This window comes from Pelophylax lessonae (genome assembly GCF_965119305.1).
Source record: "Pelophylax lessonae genome assembly, chromosome: 3".
Classification (NCBI taxonomy): Eukaryota; Metazoa; Chordata; class Amphibia; order Anura; family Ranidae; genus Pelophylax; species Pelophylax lessonae.
The window spans coordinates 635,758,981-635,780,018 of record NC_138770.1 but is presented as its reverse complement, the minus strand read 5'-3'; the positions used below and the strand labels follow the sequence as shown (position 1 = coordinate 635,780,018).

General features: G+C 48.5%; 1 protein-coding gene across 2 annotated transcripts in view; it reads left to right on the top strand.

Moving 5' to 3' along the window:
* The window catches only part of THADA (THADA armadillo repeat containing), a 1,178,628-nt gene that overhangs the window by 895,564 nt on the left and 262,026 nt on the right, over positions 1-21,038 (top strand). For both annotated transcript variants that reach the window (XM_082249837.1, XM_082249838.1), the window contains exon 33: positions 12,161-12,285. In XM_082249837.1, coding sequence (XP_082105963.1) covers positions 12,161-12,285 — 125 coding nt within the window. The remainder of the gene's footprint in view (positions 1-12,160; positions 12,286-21,038) is intronic.

The following is a 21,038-nucleotide window of genomic DNA, read 5'->3' as shown; positions in this document are numbered from 1 at the left end:
TAAAACCTTTGACTTTTATAAAACGCAATTGCACTTACCTAAAAACGATCAATAAAAGCAGAAGTAAGTCCAAAAGCTGTCTCGGCGTGTTCTGGTGCGGCATCTTCATAAGCTAGGTTTTAGCTTCTGAAGGCCCCCCAGTAGGAGGGGCGAAACATGTCAATCGCGGCAGGTCAGTGACTTGGAGGAGAGGAGGTGGTGATAAGGAGTGATCATAAGGTCATATGCCTGATTTGCATACCACAGCGGAGGAAGGAGCATATATAATAAAAGCCTGTTTTATACATACAGATGGTGAGTGGGGTAACATAGGTGATGAGCACGCCACTTTGGATTCACGTTGCAGCAAGACTCACCTGAAGTTAATGGACTTTTTTCATGTTTATAGACTTTTTGATTGAAAACTGCACTCAGCACTTTTATTACTAGCACTTTTTAACACTGTTAGCACTTTATCTTTAGCACTTTACTAAATGTTTATTTTGTATCACAATAGATGAATGTTTTGCTCATTATTTGAATGCACTTTTTTAGGGCAGCGCTGTAATCACTACACACTACTAAACGATATCTTGCATTTTCTGCTATAAATCACATCCTATAAAAAAAATTTAAAAATCAAACCTCTTAATACATTTTGGCCAATATTTATTCTGCTACGTGTCTTTGGTAAAAAAAAAAAAAATCCCAGTAAGTATATGTTGATTGGTTTGCGTGAAAGTTATAGCATCTACAAACTATAAGATTATTATATTTAATACTTTGTACAAAATCCTTTGTTGGTAATGACAGCTTCTAGACGCCTCCTGTATGGAGAAACTAGTCGCGTGTGAACCGTTACCCTTTCTACCTGTCCCGTCTGTCTGGACTGACGATGGATAAAGGAACTTTATAACTTCATAATCTTATCTCTGCTGTGGAGAGATCTTCCTCTGGTATCTTTATGGTCTATGGTAAAGAGCCGAGGCGAGCACCTGCAACGGATATGTTGTACTTTCCCCTTTTGGCCTGAGCGGTGTATGTATGTTTGTTGGATTCAAGTCAGGTGATTGGCTGGGCCAGTCTAGAAATTTTATTTTCTTTCTTTGAGAGTTTCCTTGGCTTTGTGTTTGGGATTATTGTCTGAAATGTCCACCCTCGTTTCATCTTCATCATCCTGGTAAATGGCAGCAGATTTTTATCAAGAATTTTTCCATTCATCCTTCCTTCAATAACATGAAGTTTGTACCATATGATGAAAAACAGCCCCTCACCATGATGTTCCCACCTCAAAACTTCACAATTGGTATGATGTTTTTGGGGTGATGTGCAGTGTCATTTGACCTCTAAACATGGTGTGTATTATGGCATCCAAAGAGTTAAATTTTGGTCTCATCTGACCAGACTATATTCTCCCAGTATTTCACAGGCTTGTCTAAATGTTGTGCAGAAAACTTTAAACAAGCTTCAACATTCTTTTTCTTCATCAATGGAGTCTTGCGTGGTGAGCATGCATACAGGCAATGGCGGTTGAGTGCATTACTCATTAGTACCTGCTAATTCCAGGTCTTTCTAAAGCTCTCCACAAGTGGCCCTTAGCTCTTGAACAACTCTTCTGATCATTCGTTTCACTCCTCTGTGAGAAATCTTGTGAGGGGCACCTGGCCGTGCAGTCCCAGGGAGTATACTCCCATTCTCAGCTATAGGCACTCAGTTTTGTTACAAGCAGTGTCAGAAGAAAGCCAACTCTACAGAGGGGTGGGTGCTGTGTCCATCAATGAACATCAGAGAAATGGATTTTACGGTAAGTCAAAAAAGTCCCAAAGCAGTGTCAAACATGAGCGGTGGTAACAGCAAGAGACAGAGCTTGCTATGGGGGCACCCGAGCCGAGCCACAGCTCCCTATGTCTATTCAGACACGGAGCCGCAACCCAACCCCACCCCCCCTCTCTCTCCTGATTGGCTGACTGACTTTGACAGCAGCAGGAGCCAATCGCGCCGCTCTGCTATCTCAGCTAATAAGGAGGGGAGTCCCGAGCAGCTGAGAAACTCCTGCAACATCGCTGGATAATGATGGGCTCAGGTAAGTATTAGGAGGCTGATATTAGGATAAAAAAAAACCTTCTGCTTTTACAATCCCTTTAACTGTCTCTGTGTAACAGGTGTAAAATTCAGATTTGGGCAATTTGTATTTTGATTGTAAGTCTAAGAAGGGTTGTATGGTTTTATCGTCAATAATTTTTTCTAACCAGATTATGCCGTGGTCTTTCAACGTATGTAAAGAAAGGTAAGGTATTAGAATCTCCAGTGTTTCTATTGGGATTTTCAGTGGGATGGTGTTAGGTGATGTTTCGTGGTTCTTTCTCAGAATTCTCCATGCATGAAGTGTCGCTTGGATTGTTAGGGGCAATGAGTCTACAGGGAGCTGCTTCCAGCTGTCCGCTGGGAGCAGGTTTGGTAGGTAGTGTGTTTTCATCAAGGCAGCTTCTGCTTGAACCCATTTTGTGTCCGATGATGTTTGAAACCATTTTTTAACATGTGTAAGCTGGGTAGCTACATAGTAGTCTGACACATCCACCATGCCCAAGCCACCTGTTGATTTATGTTTGATCGGATGTGATTAGGAGCATCTAGGGTGTTGCCTTGCCATACGTACTGCTTAAGAACCTTTTGGAGAGTGATAAGGTAGAAGGGCGCTATTGGGACAGCGAGAGTACAAAAGATATAAAGTATTTGCGGAAGCATCACCATTTCAAGTGCTGCCAATCTTCCTAGCCATGATATTTCTCTAAACGTGGTCTGCTGCAGTTGTTGGGTTATCTTTTTAATTAGTGCCTTAAGGTTGGCTTCCACTAGGGATAACTTTAGTGGTGTAAGAATGATACCTAAATATGGGATTCCGTGGTCATTCCAGGTATACGGGAACGAATCCTCTAAATGTTTCCTCATAGTGGTGTGTAGATTAAGTTGCAAAATGAAGGATTTAGTAAAATTTACTTTGTAATAGGAAACTCTGCTAAATTCCATTAAAGTCTGGTGGGCAAATTGTAGCGATATTAGGGGATTAGTTAGTGAAACGTGAAAAGTTAGTGACCTTGGGTCAGGCATGCAAGCAGTAGGGCAGAGAAAGCCCCTCCTCCAGATGAAAGAAAAATAAATGCTATGAAGACTCCTTAGATAAATTACCTCATTTTGGCCTAGGCTAGAGACCAGGAAGGAACTGAAGACATGTGATAAAAAAAGCTTAAAACAAGTAAATAGGATATACCTTCCTATCTATTTACTAATGCTAGCAGCATAAGAATTCAACATAGTTATATTTGAGTGAGAGAGTTTAGTTCCACTTTAACCACTTGCCGACCGCCGCACGACTATCTACGTGGGCGGTCAGCCCCTCACAGGCAAAGTGACGTAGGTCTACGTCGCTCGCCTGTGAGGGTTTAGGGAGCGAGCGCGCGCCGCCGGAGGCGCGCTCCCGCTCCCGCGTGGTCACGGACCCCCCCGCGCGCGTGACCGGCGGACCCGATCGCCGCCGGCCACTCTGCGATCGGCGGGGGAGAGGGAGATAGTCAGGCAGCTTGTGTAAACAAGCTGCCTGTCATTCTCCTCTCTGTATGAGAGCTGATCACATGGATCTACTATGTAGATCCATTGATCACTCCTCATACAGTTGAAGCCACAGCCAATCACAGTTAGAATCACGCCCCTAGGGACACACACAGCCCCTCCCTCTCAAATAAAGTTAACCCCTTCACTACCAGTGCATTTTTACAGTAATAGTGCATATGTATAGCACTGATTACTGTAGAAATGTCACTGGTAACCCCAAAAGTGTCAAAAATGTCAGTCAAGGGTCCGATCTGTCCGCCGCAATGTCGCAGTACCGCAAAAAAAATCGCAGATCGCCGCCATTACGCGTTAAAAAAAAAAACAACAAAAATGACAAAAATCTTTCCCTTTGTTAGTAAACGCAATAACTTTTGCGCAAACCAATCAAAATACGCTTTTTGCGATTTTTTTTACCAAACATAGGTAGCATAAAACAAATTGGCCGAAAATATTAAAAAATTTTGATTTTTACATTTTTTTTTGGGGGAATTTCATATAAAAAAAAGGGAAAAATATTGCTATTTTTGCAAAATTTACGCTCTTTTTTTGTTTATAGCGCGTGATCAAAAAATCGCACAGGTGATCAAATACCACCAAAAGAAAGCTCTGTTTGTGGGAAAAAAAGGACGCCAAATTCGTTTCGGTACAGCGTCGCACGACCGCGCAATTGTCCGTTAAAGTCACGCAGTGCCGAATCGCAAAATGCCCTCTGGTCGTTTAGCAGCCAAATCCTCCGGGGCTTAAGTGGTTAAAGAGGGACTGGGAGCACAAAGAGGACCTGCAACACAGCAAATCATAAAAGCTACAAGCATGGAGGATCGCTAGCTGCAAGCTCACCGTACTAACAACTGAGACAATGTAGGAAAGATAATTGATGACAAATATAATATTGTACACTTTCTGATAACAGATTAGGGTTGTAGTTATCAAGGATGTATTTGCACAACCACAGCAAATAATATAACAGTATTATGCACTATTAGTATATGTATACAACATAAAAAAAAAAGTGAACACATGCTTGCTGTGTCTTTCTTATCTTGCACACAGTACACACAATGGGGTTGATATATTAAAGGCAAATAGCCTGTTCATTTTGAAAGGGAATTATCCCCAGAGCCTGGTGAATGAGGTAAAGCTGTGCAGGCTTCCATCATCCAATCATGTTTTAGCAAATAATTCAGTTTTTTCTTTTGTTCATTGACGGACACAGCTCCTGATCTTCTTAACCATTGGGTTATATTGCACCCTACAGGAGTTGGACACTAGGCAGAAAAAAAGTCTGGCTACGCCTATGGGCAGTCCCAGGGGGATACTCCCTCTCTCTGCTATAGGTACTCCGTTTCTTTATGCCTAGTCAGGAGTAAGGACCTAGTTCCTTGCTGGAATCTCTGGTCCTGGCAATTTTTTCTTTTTAGGTAGATTTTTATTTCTCCTGGTGTTTTCCTGCGAGATCTACAATTTACTGCCAGACTGGGGATGGGCTGGATAATCTAGATCCAGTGGTCACCCCAGTCTGGTCAGCGAGCGCGCGCAGACCTCAGCTCCACGCTAGGTCGGCCACGACATAGCCCCACCGAACAGGGGGCTGGCCTGCGAGTAAAACGCCTCACGAGGTCGCATATGACCGGGTCTCGGCCCGAGTCACAGCATTTCTTCTGGCCGACAGCTCCCCATATTTATGGAGAGGAGGTTCTGTCTGGAGCAATGCCCACCTCGTTTCTAGTATGGTAAGTAACTGTCCCCCTTTTCCCCATGGAGGGTTTTGGGGTGGATGTGGGCCCCTCAACAGGTAGGTAGGACCCCTGGGTTCCCCTCCTTTCCATTAAGGCGCCTCCATCATCAGTCTGGTGGTCCCTGTGGGCCATCCGCCCCCCCCTTCACTAATGCTCTGGGGCTGTGGGTTGGCCTGGTCCACCATCTAGGGTGTGGGCAGGGTGCTGTGCTAGCGATGGGGGTAGGGGGGTGTGCCGCGGGAACCAGACGACCAGCTGGGGGGGCTGTACCTGGTGGGGGCTACTGCAAGGGCCCCCCTTCCTTCCTGTGCCGTTTTGGAGGTCTAGGGATCCCTCCTGGGTCCCTGGGAGCCTCGTAATGCTGCGTGGGGCTGCTATTTTCTTGTAGCCTGTGTGCTTAATGCACAGTGGCCATGTTTGTGTAGCCCATTGAAAATAGCGGCGGCCATGACAGTGGAGCCCTCTGAGCGGCGATTTTGGTGGTGGGAGCCACTCATTCCCTGGTGCTGACTCCTGGATCTTTTGATTTCCTGATCATCCGTGCAGTGCAGATTCTCCTGGTAGCTGCAGTGCCTAGTTTCTGTGGGGTGGTGAGTCTGGTGGGGTCCTCTGCTCTCCCTCTCTACTGAGAATCGATTGGTGCTCTGTGGCTGGCAACTGGGTGGGCTGCCAGAGCGATGGGTGTTTTCCCTTAGCAGTGTTTTACACTTTTTAGTGGGATCCCCCTGGTGACTCATGGAGTCTTTGGAGCACAACTCCCCACCTGATCCCCTCTCTGAGGCCAATCGGTGCATTGACGGTGGTTCTGGAGTCTTTGGTGTCCCGAGTGGAGGTGGTTTTTGGGCGACGGGCTGGCAGAAAGCTGCCCCCCGTCTTCCACTGCCTCATCTGTCTCATCAGATCCTGAATTTGATTTGGCGGCCACGGGCGTGGGTCACCCTACTGGGTCTGCGACCACGTGCCATGAATCCTCAGATAGTTAGAAGGGTTCCTTCACTTCTGCAACCGTGTATGAAAAGGCGCTGGTGGACACACTGATTGTAGCTGTGCGTGAGACCTTAAAGATGGAGGATGCAGCTGAAGCTGCGGCGGAGGCCCAGGTTTCCTTTGGCATGCACAAGCCATCCAGAGGGGAAAAAGTGTTCCCTTTCCCCTCTTATTTTGACAGAATTGTCACTAAATAATGGGGACGGCCAAAGCGTCTCCTTGGGGTCCCTAAGTGATTTTGCTATGCAACACCCCTTTGTGGAGTCCCTTTTTAAGAAGTTGACTGTTCCACTGATGGTGGACCCTCTGATTTCCAGATTGAACAAGGCAACCATGATTCCGGTTGAAGAGTCCTCGGCCTTTAAGGACCCGCCTGACAGGAAGGTGGAGGCTGTGGCTGGCAATATGTACACCCTGGGTGGTTTGGCACTGAGACCAGTATTTACCATTGCCCTGGTGTCGCAGACTGACCGAATGGGCTAGGCTTTTGCGCCGTGTCCTGGAGGGGTAGTAGCTCCCCCCCCTACATTTGCTGAGCTGGCAGACCAGCTGGTCCAGGGGCTGCAGTTTATCTGTGCTGTCTCTTTGGATGCGGCTCCACTAGTGACACGGCTCTCTTTTTCGGCAGTGGTCCTTTGGCGTTTCTTTTGGCTCAAAGGCTGGTTTGCGGACCAGACTTCTAAAAAGGCCTTGACTGATCTTCTCTTTCAAGGAGATTGCCTGTTTGGTGATACCCTGGAAGACATAATTAAAGGTCTCACGGGGGGAAGAGTACCTTTCTTCTGTAGGCTACTAAGGGCAAGGACCCTCATTGTAGACGTCGGCCCTCCTTGGCTCAAAGGAAGTTTTTTTCGTCCCTCTAGGTTGACTCACAAGGGATTGGAGCCCTTCGGGGCCTCCTCCGGAGGATCCAAGCGAACCTGGTCTGGCAAGTCAAGAGCGGGCTTCTCCAGACTCACGGACAAAGCCCCTTCAGCATGAAGATGCACCCTCACCCGTATCTGGGGTGGAGAGACGTCTTTGCTGGTTCCTGGACCCGTGGACTCCCCTGGTACAAGTCAGGTGGGTGTACGAGGTCATTCTGTCTGGCTACAAGATCGAGTTTCATCAGGTTCTTCATTCCAACATGAGACTGTCCCCGGTCCGCTTACAGGTTCTTTTTGGGGTGGTGCAAGACCTTTTACGTTAAAGGATGATGGTCCCAGTTCTGGCTTTGGAACGTTTTCAGGGGTTTTACTCAAACCTGTTTACAGTCCCCAGGGAAGGAAGGCAAAGTGCGTCCAATTCTGGACCTTAAGGTGCTGAACTGCTTTCTGCGGGTGCAGAAGTTCAGAATGGAGTCCATTTGCACGGTGGTGGCTTCCCTGCATCAGAGGTTTTTTTCTTGCCTCCATCGACATCAAGGATGTGTACCTTCACATTCCAATATGTGTTGGTCTCCAGCGCTTCCTCCGCTTTTCCGTGGGAGAGGAGTATTAGTTTGTGGCGGAGTCTTCTACTGCTCTGGTGGAAAAACCTGGAAATCTATTCAGCTTGAGGGTGTTTTGGCTGGATTCTGAATTTTCATAAGTCTGCTCTGGTTCCGTCCACAAAGCTGGACTATCTGAGTCTGACTCTGGACTCAGCCTTAGGCAGAGTGCTCCTTCCATTGGAAAAACTTCAGAAACTGCAGGCTGTAATTCGTCTCCTGCTGTCCAGCAGATGGTAATCCCTCCGGACTTGCATGTAGGTGCTGGACCTGATGGTGTCTACCTTTGAGCCAGGTTACCTTTGCACAGTTCCATACAAGGTCCCTGCAAGGGAGATTCTGGCTAAATTGGAAAAAAATCCTCAGTCTCTGGACAATCAGATGCGGCTGAGACGGGGAATGAAAGAGTCCCTGAATAGGTTGGTTTCGTTCTGCGGCGCTTCGGCTGGGCAAATCCTTCCTCCCATTGTTTTTGACAGTGGTCAAAACGGATGGCAGCCTGTCCCACTGGGGACACTTCCTCTGGAAAATATCTGCTCAGGGGGTCTGGATACTGGAAGAGTCCAGACTACCGATCAATGTCTTGGTACTCTGAGCGATCAGACTGTGCCTGGAACATTGGACGGATTGTCTTCAGGGATGTCCAGTGCGCATTCAATCAGACAGTGCCACGGCCGTGGCTTATGTCAATCACCAGGGGGGCACAAGAAGTGTCCTGGCGGCTATGGATGTAGCCGGCATTCTAAGGTGGGCAGAACGGTTCGTTCCAGCCATTTCCGCCGTAAACATTGCTGGGGTGGAAAACCGGCAGGCGGATTACCTCAGTGGGCAGGGATTGGACCAAGGGGAGTGGTCCCTTCATCCAGAGGTGTTTCATCAGTTGTGTCTCCAGTGGGACATCCCCGAGGTGGATCTGTTGGCATCCCAGCTCAACAGAAAGGTGCAGAGGTTTGTGGTTCGGTCACGGGATCCTCTGGCGGACGCCACAGATGTGCTGATGGCCCCGTGGGGCCAGTATCGTTTGATTTACGTCTTCTCATGCTTCTGCCCAGACTTCTACGTAGGATGGAGGCAGAAGGGTTTCTGCCCATCTTAGTGGCCCCGGACTGGCCTCGCCGGGCTTGGTACGCTGATCTGGTGCGGCTGGTTGCCGACTTTCCTTGGAAGCTTATTCTCAGAGAGGAATCTGCTGTCCGTGATTCCAACGCTGTTTAATGCTAGGAATTCTACTTCTAGGAAGATCTACCATCGTATGTGGAGGACGTACATTACATGTTGTGAGTCTCTTGGGGTTCATCCTCGCTCTTTTTTTCGGTGGCTCGGATCTTGACCTTCCTTCAACGGGGGGTTGAGCAGAAACTGGCCTTGAGTACTATCAATGGTCAGGTGTTAGTGGTCTTCTTTCAATGGCCTAAGCCACATATTCCTTGGTGCATAGTTTTCTTTAGGGAGTTAGGCACTTGACCCTTCCAGTGCGGTCTCTGTTGCCACCTTGGGACCTCAATTTCTTGCTCTCAGTCCTCCGGAAGCCTCCTTTTGAGAATCTTTGGGAGATTCCCCTGCTTACACTGTCCCAGAAGGTGTTTTTTTTGGGTGCTTTCATCTCTGCACACAGGGTGTCGGAATTAGAGGCGTTATCCTTTCGTTCACCTTACTAGGTGGTTCTTCGCCCCTGTCCGTCGTTCCTTCCTCAGGTTGTCTTTGATTTTCATTTGAATGAAGACATTGTGTTGCCTTCCCTGTGTCCCAGGCCAAAACTTTTGAAGGAAATTGCTTTGCATGCCTTGGATGTGGTCCAGGGCGATTAGAGTGTACCTGGCAGCTACGGAGTCTTTGAAGAAATCAGACTGACTATTTGTGCTTACAAATGGGCCTTGGAAAGGGCTGTCTGCTTCCTCTGTGACCATTTCCAGATGGATCAGAGGGATGGTGATTCAGACCTATTCCTTCAAGGGTCAGGTTCCTCCTTTCCCTATCAAGGCGCATTCTACTCGGGCGCTCAGTGCCTCCTTGGCCTTCTCAGTGACGCAGGTTTGCAAGGCAGTCACCTGGTCGTCGGTGCACACTTTCACAAGGTTCTATAAAGTGGATGTGTTGGCATCTGCAGATGCTTCCTTTGGCCGCAAGGTTTTTCAGGCTGCTGTTTAGAGGACCTGGTCCTCTTTGAGGGTGTGTTGTTTTTTTCAGGTGAGCTCCAGTTGTTTTGGTTGAGCTCCTGTTTACCTGGTTGGCTATAGTTAGCCTTGGGAATTAATTTTTTGCTGTTCCTACCCCTCATCATGTTTAATACTGCTTTGGGACGTCCCAATGGTTAAGAAGATCAAAAGTGGGTCCCTCAATAAACAAAAGAGAAAATGGGATTTTTGACTTACTGTAAAATCCATTTCTCTGATGTTCATTGACGTGTAATTCTTATGACACTGCTTGTACCAAAACTGATTGTCTATAGCAGAGAGAGGGAGTATACCCCCTGGGACTGCCCATAGGCATAGCCATATTTTTATTCTGCCTAGTGTCCTACTCCTATAGAGGGCAGTATAACCAAATGGTTAAGAAGATCATGAGCTGTGTCTGTCAATGAACATCAGAGAAATAGATTTTACTGTAAGTCAAAAATTACTTCTTTTTTTTTTACATTTTCCAAGCATTGGGTATTCTTTGGTAAGTGATATCACACCACATTCATTAAGCTCTGGGGAAATTTCCCTTGCAAAGTGCAACTTCACTTACAAAGTCCTACTTACAAACAGTCTGTTTGCTTATAGGTAAATGGACAAAGTCATGCAAATCATTCCTTTTTGTCTCTTCTAGCCCTAAGTTCGTCCAAAACCATTGTCTTATAGCACTGATATATCCATAGTTTTGCAGATCCAGTATTACCAACTTGCAGTTGGATGTTGCTGGCTTTTTACCCTTTATCAGTACAAGATATGGCTTTACTGGTTCTAAAGTATAAGGCTTGAAATCAAGTCATCAGTTTTGATGTATCCGAGAAACACATTTTGCATTGAGCAACAACATCTGCCCATTGTGGAGCTTAGTCTCTTAGTCCAAATATGTGCATAAAAACTCCATTGGAAACCAAGAAATGACCATGTTAGTAGCGGTGACATGATTACAGGGCAGCACATAGTTTGTGCAAAGAGCAAATCAGTTTGCAGGACCCAGCAGGTCCTCCCACTACAGGCTGCATGCAGAAAATTAGAGGGGGGGGGGGGGGGCAAGACCTTTCAACCTCCATAAGGAAGAAGAGCAGCAGTAATTAGTCTTTATTACAGGAAGCTCTTGGGGCTCTTTCACACGGGCGGTCCGATCAGATCCGCCTGTCAGTTTTTTAGGCGGATCTGATCGGATGCCCCATTCAGCCCTATGGAGCAGCGGATGTCAGCGGTGACATCCGATCCTGTCCGTGAAATCTGGACGGATGGAAACCCTATTTTCCATCCATCCTGGGGATCGGATGGGATCGGATGAGACAGCGGACAGGCGGTCCGCTCTCATCCGATTTCCCATAGAGCGCACCGGGGGCTGTGACACCTCCCTCTCCGCACTGCAAGCGGAGATGGAGCTGTCATCCGCCGGCTCAGCGGGGATCGCGGATCAATCCCCGCTGAGCAGCACGGATCCGCCTACGGAGGCGAACCGTGTGAAAGAGCCCTTGCTCAGATGTACAGTTCAAGAGTTGTTTCATACTGGAAGACTTCACAGATCTGGAAGACCGACACAAAGAGCATGAATGTTCAAAGATGAATACACATAACTTTTATGCTTAGACAGTATTTATTTACCCAGGTTTTCAGCTTTAAGTCCCATTCACACTACGCTTAGCAGGAATGAGTGTTCCTAACCCAATTTTCAAAGCACGAGCCTGCATGTTGCACAAAGGGCAGCCCATTTACTTGAATGGGGCTCCCTATGTGCGCTTTTCACCCAAAAGAAGCCTCTACTCCTTTTTTGGGTATTAAGAATCATGTGTTTTTAAAGGTGCATTTTGCCTTGATTGCCATGCGATTCTGTCACGTGACAATAGCTGGCAAAATTGCACCATGTTTGTGTGTGTGTTTTGCAGTGATTCCTGCGTGATTTGGAATCATGTTCAGAATCACAGCTCTTCCAAATCGCAAAGTGGCAGGGCTTCATTTATATTCATCCAAAATTACATCCTGTACTTTTTGCATCTGTATATAATTTAATATATATATATATTTATATATAAATTACATATATTCAAAAGCATGCAGTGATAATGTCGAGCTTTAGCACCATTTATTTATGCCTCCTGGTGAGATGAGACCTGGATAATATATGCAACAATCAAATATTTACCATGAAAAGCTTTTTGGTTGATTTTCACAACGACATTTTTCCATTTGCTTGTCAGGTGATGAGAATCCTTCATGAAATGAATGTTGAAAAGGTTCTTTTGATGGCAAAACAGAATTTCCAAACGGAGCCTAAAGACTTGCTAAGGAGGATTATAAATCTTGTATCCACTACAAGCCACAGGTGTGTACTGACAGTTCTGCTGTCCTTTTATTAGACATTTGACTATTAGACATAACAAATATGTATATTGGTGTCACAATCTACATTCGATTAAGGGTCAGGTTCCCCATTTCCCTGTGAAGGCGCACTCTACGTGAGCGCTCAGTGCTTCTTGAGCCTCCCATCATCAGACGTCAGTTAGTCAGCGATGCACACTTTCACAAAATGTTATAAAGTAGATGTGTTGGCATCTGCGGATGCCTCTTTCGGCCGCAAAGGTTTTGCAGGTTGCTGTTTAGGGGGCTTGGGGGTGTAATGTTTTTTCAGGCGGGCTCCAGTTGTTTTTTCTTGCTGTTCCCACCCCTCATGTTTGACACTGCTTTGGGATGTCCCAATGGTTAAGAAGATCAAGACCTGTATCAATGAGCGAAAGAGAAAATGGGATTTTTGACTTACCCTAAAATAAATTTCTTTGATGTTCATTGATGGACACAGCACCCACCCCTCTATGGAGTTGTATTACTTCTGACACTGCTTGTAACAAAACTGAGCACCTATAGCAGAGAGATGGAGTATATCTCCTGGGACTGTCTATAAGCATAGTCATGTTCTTTTTCTGCCTAGTGTTCTACTCCTTTAGGGGTAGTATAACCCAATGGTTAAGAAGATCAGAAGCTGTGTCCGTCAATGAACATCAGAGAAATGGATTTTACAGTAAGTCAAAAATCCCATTATCTTTTTTGCTTTTTTATCTAAAAGCGAATCTACATGTAGACATCCAAAATGACAAGACAAAAAAAGGAAAAATATATTAAAAAAATTAAAATTGTGATTATATGCTTCCCCAGGAAGAGGTTCTGGACTATTATTACAGATAGGGTGCCACCTCGTTCCTCGCTTACACTGTATTGTCTAGATCACAGTGTAGTGTCAAACACAATGCCCGCGGGCTGAATGCGGCTTCCCAGACCCTTTCATGTGGCCCTCGCACCTCTCCTGCAGCTGTGGCACTCCCCTCGTCTCCACCCCCACCTTGTCTCAGCATTTAGCAGCAGAGAGGAGGACAGAACTCCTCCAGATCCTACGCTGCTTTGTGCAGCCACGGAAAAGCCTGTCTTTGCCTCCCTGTTTCAGCAGTTGGCAGTAGTGAAGAAGACAAACCTCCTAACTCCTGCTACAGATCCTGTGCTTCTCAGTGCAGCCACAGCATTCCCTCATCTCTGCCCCCTCCTGTCTTAGTATTCAGCAGTCTCCAACAGCTGACTCCAGCCCTCCTCTGGTCCTCCTCCAGAACCTGCCCTTTCTGCTTCCTAGCTCTGCCCCCACTTTCTTCTTGGCAGCAGCACAAGGTAAGGGGGGTGCACCATTGTCACGGAACCATGAACCAAACGTACAACAACAGATAAGTGAAAATAAGAAGGCTTTATTGAAAATCAAGCTGTAAAGCAAAAGTCCAAACGGATGGTGAAACCAAAGCAGAGTCCTTGCGAAGCCAGAGGTCAGGAACCAGGAGGGTAGTCAGAGGAAGCCGGGATCAGGAACCAGCAGGGTAGTCAGACGAAGCCAGGATCAGGAACCAGCAGGGTAGTAAGACGAAGCCAGAATCAGGAACCAGCAGGGTAGTCAGACGAAGCATGTGAACACAGGAGGACCAAGCAGGGAACTGAAGCCACAGACCACCTATATATATATGAGCTAGGCATCCAGCTCCTCCCAGTGGGAAGGAGGAGCCGCAGGGTGGGAGGCTACAAGAAACCCAGAAACCAAGATGGCCGCCAGCACATGTCAAACGAAGGAGAACAGCAAGAAGGTAAGACCATGACAGTACCTCCCCCTTAAGGGCCCCTCCTCCGCGGAGTAAAGAACGGTTTCTGAGGGAAGCGTGCGTGGAAGGCTCGGAGCAAGGCAGGAGCATGGACATCTGCGGAGGGAACCCAGGAACGCTCCTCTGGACCATAACCACGCCAATGAACCAAAAACTGCACCCGACCGCGGACCAGGCGTGAGTCCAGGATATTGCTCACCTCATACTCCTCTCAATTGCCCACTTGGACCGGACGAGGCCGAGGAACCGAGGAAGTGAAACGATTACACACCAGTGGCTTCAACAGGGAGACATGAAACACGTTGGAGATCCGCATGCCAGGAGGAAGCGCAAGGGCATAGGCTACCGGGTTTACCCTGCGAAGCACTCGGAAGGGACCAACAAAGCGAGGCGCCAGCTTGGGAGTGGGCACTCGAAGGTTGAGGTTGCGGGTGGACAACCATACACGGTCTCCGGCCTGGTAGGAAGGAGCAGGCGCTCGTCTGCGATCAGCCTGGAGTCTCTGGCGCTGCGCAGAGACATCAAGGGACTTCTGGATCTGTACCCAAGAAGCACGTAGGACGGAAAGGTGATCCTCCACAGCCGGAATATCCTGGGGAGAGAATACCTCCGGTAACACGGCAGGTTGGAACCCAAAGTTGGCCATGAAGGGAGACGTCCCAGAGGAAGAGTTCACCGCCGTGTTCCTGGCAAACTCAGCCCAAGGCAGGAGGTCAACCCAATTGTCTTGGTGATCGGAGACATAGCAACGAAGGAATTGCTCCAAGGCCTGATTGAATCGTTCTGCGGCCCCATTGGACTGAGGGTGGTAGGCCGAGGAGAAGGAGAGATGAATCCCCAACTGGGAGCAAAAGGCGCGCCAGAACCTGGACACAAACTGACTCCCCCGATCCGACACAATCTCCTTGGGCAAACCGTGCAACCGGAAGACCTCCCTGGCAAAAATCGTGGCCAACTCCTGTGCAGAGGGTAACTTCTTGAGAGGAACACAGTGGCACATTTTGGAAAACCGATCCACAATCATGAGAATGAACGTATGGCCTCGGGATGCAGGGAGGTCCACAATGAAATCCATCCCCAGGTGTGACCATGGGCGCTCCCCGGTGGCTAAGGGTTGCAGAAGGCCCAACGGAAGGTGCCGAGGGGACTTACTCTGGGCACAAACGGAGCATGCCGCTACATATGCGGCGATGTCGGAACGTAGGGAAGGCCACCAGAACAGACGTGAAACAGCCCAGGACAGCTGATTCTTTCCAAGATGCCCCGCGGTCTTGGAGTTATGGTAGGTTCGCAACAACCGAGTGCGCAACTCCTCAGGCACAAAACATCTGCCGTTGGGGCACCCAGAGGGAGCACCAGATTGAGCCGCCAAAATCTGCTCACCCAGGGGAGAGGTCAAGCTGGTGCGAATGGCGGCCAGGATCTAATTCGGAGGTATGACCGAAGTCTGAATCGACTCCTCCCTGGACAGGTCGGAGTACTGCCGTGATAAGGCATCCGCCCTGATGTTCTTGGAACCGGGTAGGTAGGAGACCACGTAATTAAAACGTGACAAGAACAGGGCCCATCTGGCCTGACGTGGTGTCAATCTCTTGGCCTCAGAAAGGTAGGTCAGATTCTTGTGGTCCGTCAGGATGAGGACCGGAACCACCGAACCCTCGAGCAAGTGCCTCCATTCTTTAAGAGCCTGCACGATGGCCAATAACTCCCTGTCACCAATCTGGTAGTTGCACTCTGCGGAAGACAGTTTCCGGGAGTAAAACCCACAAGGAAGCAGAGGACCCTCTGGTGTTCTACGCTGAGACAGAAGGGCGCCTACTCCCGTCTCAGACGCGTCCACCTCGAGGACAAAGGGCAACCCAGGGTTGGGATGCGACAGAATCGGAGCCGACACAAAGGCGGACTTTAGAGCCTCAAAAGCTTGGATGGCCTCGGGCGGCCAGACCTGGGAATTACTGCCCTTCCTGGTCAGATCCGTGAGAGGCTTGGCCAGCATGGAAAAGTCCCTGATGAACTTCCGATAATAATTGGCGAAGCCCAAAAAGCGCTGCAGGGAGCGAAGACCACTGGGATGGGGCCACTGTAAGACAGCCAAAACCTTCTCAGGATCCATGGAGAACCCCTCAGCGGAAATGATGTAACCTAAGAAGGTTACCTGGGATCGGTGAAATTCGCATTTCTCAAGCTTACCGAACAGCTTGTTCTCTCGTAACCGTTGCAACACTCGTTTGACATCCAGAATGTGGGTCTCCATGGACTCAGAGTATACCAAGATGTCATCCAAATAGACCACCACACACTGCTGCAACAGGTCACGGAAAACATCGTTGATGAATTCCTGAAAGACTGCGGGCGCATTACACAGCCCAAAGGGCATAACCAAGGATTCATAATGACCGGTCCTGGTGTTAAACGCGGTCTTCCACTCATCGCCCGCCTTGATCCTTACGAGGTTATATGCCGCCCTCAGGTCGAGTTTGGTAAAGACCGTGGCCCCTTTAAGGCGATCGAACAGCTCGGAAATCAAGGGTATCGGGTAAGCGTTCTTGATCGCGATGCGATTGAGACCCCTGTAATCGATGCAAGGCCTCAACTCACCGCCCTTCTTTTTCACAAAGAAAAATCCAGCCCCTGCCGGGGACGAGGATTTGCGAATGTGTCCGCGTGAAAGCGCCTCCCTCACGTACTCCTCCATGGCCTCATTCTCCGCTACCGACAGTGGATAGACTTTGCCACGAGGAGGAACGGCACCAGATTGTAACTCGATGGCACAATCGTATGGGCGGTGCGGAGGTAGGGCAACCGCGCGCACCTTATCGAATACATCCCGGTACTCCTCGTATTCAGGAGGCAACAGAGAGTCCGAGGAAGTACACAGCAACTTGACAGGCCCATGGATGCAACTAGCCCCACACTGCGGTGACCACGAGAGGATCTCGGCCGATCTCCAATCGAAAATCGGATTATGCTTCTGAAGCCAGGGGTACCCCAAGACCACCGAGTAGTGTGGAGACGAAATAACCTGGAAGCAGACCGACTCTCTGTGGACGGCACCAATGGCTAACCCCACTGGAAGGGTCTCATGAGTCACGTGTGGCGGCAGAAGGGGTCTGCCGTCTATCGCCTCAAGAGCCAGAGGAGAACCTCGAGCCTGCAGAGGAATGGAATTGGCGGCAGCGAACACACTATCAATGAACAAACCACCAGCACCAGAGTCCACCAACGCCTGGGTCGTCACCGAGCCCCTGACCCAGGAGAGGACAACAGTGATCAGTGGTTTGTCAACACGGGAAACCGGGGAAGAGGAGACTCCACCCAAGATCTGCCCCCGACAGGATCTCAGGTGCGAGCGTTTCCCGGACGGTTCGGACATGCCAACCGAAAATGCCCACCGAGACCACAGTACATGCATCGGCCCTCGCGTCTCCGGAGTACCCTCTCCCCCTCGGACAGGCGAGCAAACCCCAGCTGCATGGGTTCACCCCCAGACAAGTCATCCCCAGGAGGCGTGGGAGGAGAGGGAGGCACGGGTGGGACAGCAAAGGTAGGCGCCAATCTGTTAGGAGGCCTCCGCAGACTCTCCTTAAAGGAAGGTCTCTCCCTGAGTCTGGTGTCAATCAAAATCAGGAAAGAAATAAGAGGCTCAAGCTCCACTGGTAGGTCCTTAGCTGCAACCTCATCCTTCAAGGCATCCGAGAGACCATGAGAGAAAGCAGCGACCAGAGCCTCATTATTCCAGCCCACCTCTGCTGCCAGGGTACGAAACTCAATGGCGTATTCAGCTACGGATCGTGAACCCTGTCTGATGGACATAAGGAGCTTCGCAGCAGAGGCAGCACGAGCCGGCACATCGAATACCTTCCGAAGAGAAGCAACAAAACCGGAAAACTCGGCAACCACCTGATTGTTGTTCTCCCATAAAGGGCTGGCCCAGGCCAAGGCCTTGTCCGAGAGCAGCGAGATTAAGAAGCCCACCTTTGATCTCTCAGTAGGAAAGGCATGTGGCAGCAACTCGAAATAAATTCCCACCTGGTTAAGGAAACCTCGGCACTGAGTTGGCTCTCCCCCAAAGCGCTGTGGAAGGGGGGCAGAACCGGACATACCCCGAAACACCGCAGGCGCAACAACAGGTGTCGGGGTAGACTCTGGCGCAACAACCGGAGCGGCAGTAGGAGCGGGCCCAGGAGCGACAACCGACCCATCGGCAACGGGAGCGAAATGAGCCGTGCGTTCAAGCAGGGTTTGCAACGCCACGGCGAACTGACCCAACAGGTGATCCTGCTGATCAAGTCTGGCAACCAGCGTGGGTAGTGAGGATGGCCCTGTACCGTCAGAATTCATGGCCTGTGGTACCGTGCGTTCAAGCAGGGTTTGCAACGCCACGGCGAACCGACCCAACAGGTGATCCTGCTGATCAAGTCTGGCAACCAGCGTGGGTAGCGAGGATGGCCCTGTACCGTCAGAATTCATGGCTTGGTCCTAATGTCACGGAACCATGAACCAAACGTACAACAACAGATAAGTGAAAATAAGAAGGCTTTATTGAAAATCAAGCTGTAAAGCAAAAGTCCAAACGGATGGTGAAACCGAAGCAGAGTCCTTGCGAAGCCAGAGGTCAGAAACCAGGAGGGTAGTCAGACGAAGCCGGGATCAGGAACCAGCAGGGTAGTCAGACGAAGCCGGGATCAGGAACCAGCAGGGTAGTCAGACGAAGCCAGGATCAGGAACCAGCAGGGTAGTCAGACAAAGCATGTGAGCACAGGAGGACCAAGCAGGGAACTGAAGCCACAGACCACCTATATATATGAGCTAGGCATCCAGCTCCTCCCAGTGGGAAGGAGGAGCCGCAGGGTGGGAGGCTACAAGAAACCCAGAAACCAAGATGGCCGCCAGCACATGTCAAACGAAGGAGAACAGCAAGAAGGTAAGACCATGACAACCATGATGAAAGGGACGGCGGGGGACACTTGACTTCTGATGGTGAGGGGCTCTTGACAGCTGATGTAAGGGGGGTGGGGTGCTCTGGAAATCTAGTCTTACAGATACAACTGGCCCTTTGAGGGCAACCATAATGCCATTGTTTGAGTTTGACACCCCTGGTCTACATAATTGCTGTGTCTGATTGACCTATATCTCTTTTCCCCATATTTGGGGAATAAAGATTCTCATTCTGATTGTAACTACTATGAGTTTGTTTTACCACAATGCTCCTTGTAACCCATTTCATGTCTTACTGATGGGCCACTATAAATATATATACGGTGTGCCAAGGAAACAAAAAAAAATGTTTTTTTTTTATTGAAAAAAAATGTAAATACATGCCAAACAAAATAAAGTACATAGCAATATAGCCAGATAGATCTTATATGTGCCCCTTTTGCATTTTAAGGTACTACAGGTTCTAGCAGTGTAGGTTGCAAAAAAACGGGTTTACCCACTCATGTACAGGTTTTTTTCATTAATTTGTTTAACCATTCCCCTACCGGCGCATTGTAAAATAACCCCGCAGGAACGCTTTCTCCCTCAGGGCGGACGCCATATGATGTCCGCTCGTTCTCGCTGCTCTCCCGCGCCCCCGGGAGCGTGCAGCGCAGCAATCGTGGGTGAGGCATGTTTCCTTTGGAACACAGCCCATCCCTGATCAGTGTAAAGAGCCAATAAAAATAGCTCTTTACCATGTGACCGGCTGTGTCCAATGACAGCCGGTCACAGAATGTAAACAAACCCGCGGTAACTAGCTGTTACCAGGCTCTCCTCCTCACACACCGATCCTGTGTGAGGAGGAGATTGTGGTAACAGCTAGTTACCTTTACAGCACAAAGTAAAGCACACTGATTGCCCACTAATAAAGAGGACCTGTCACCAAGCCATCAAAGTACCTGTCAACAGCCCATCAAAATACCTGAGTACCTGTCACAACCCCTCAGAGTACCCGAGTACCTGTCACCAACCCATCAGTGTACCCGAGTAACCGTCATCGGAGTACCCGAGTACCTGTCTCCAGCCCGTCAGAGTACCCGAATACCATCAGAGTACCCGAGTACCTATCTGCAGCCCATCAGAGTACCTGAGTACCTGTCTCCAGCCCAGAGTGCCTGAGTACCTCTCTGCAGCCCATCAGAGAACGTACCCAAGTACCTCTCTGCAGCCCATCAGAGTACTCAAGTACCTTTCTGCAGCTGATCAGTGTACCTGTCTGCAGCCCGTCAGAGTACCTATCTGCAGCCCATGCCTCATAGATTATACGTTGGGGTGTCTGCTTTCCAAAATGGGGTCTATTGTCCTGGTGCTCCAGGGCCTTCAAAAGTGTTATTGGTTGTAATGAAATTAGATGTGTAATTTATGCTCCTAGAATGTCTGAAGGTGCTACTTAGATGTTGGGCCTCTGTATGTGACCAGGCTGTGTAAAAGTCTCACACATGTGGTATCACCATACTCAGGAGGAGTAGCAGAATGTAGTTTGAGGTGTAATGTTTGCTATGTACATGCTATGTGTTAGAAATATCTTATAAATTGACAACTTTTGTGTAAAAAAAAAAAAAAGTTTTCATTTTCTTTCCATATTTTCTAAAAACATGTGGAAAAAAATTACAAGTTCAAAAGACTCATTATGCCTCATAGAATATACATTGGGGGGTTTGCTTTCCAAAATAGGGTCATTTTGTGGTAAATTCTGCTGTCCTGGTGCTCCAGGGCCTTCAAAACTGTGATAGGCCGTTAGAAAATTATATGTGTAATTTATGCTTCTAGAACACCTGACGGTGCTCCTTGAATGTTGGGCCTCTGTATGTGGCCAGGCTGTGTAAAAGTCTCACAAATGTGGTATTGCCATACTCAAAAGGAGTACCACAGTGTGTTTTGGGGTGTATTTGCAAGTAAGCATATGCTGTGTGTGAGAAATAACTTTTTATTATGACAATTTTGTATAAAAAAATAAAAAAAATGTATT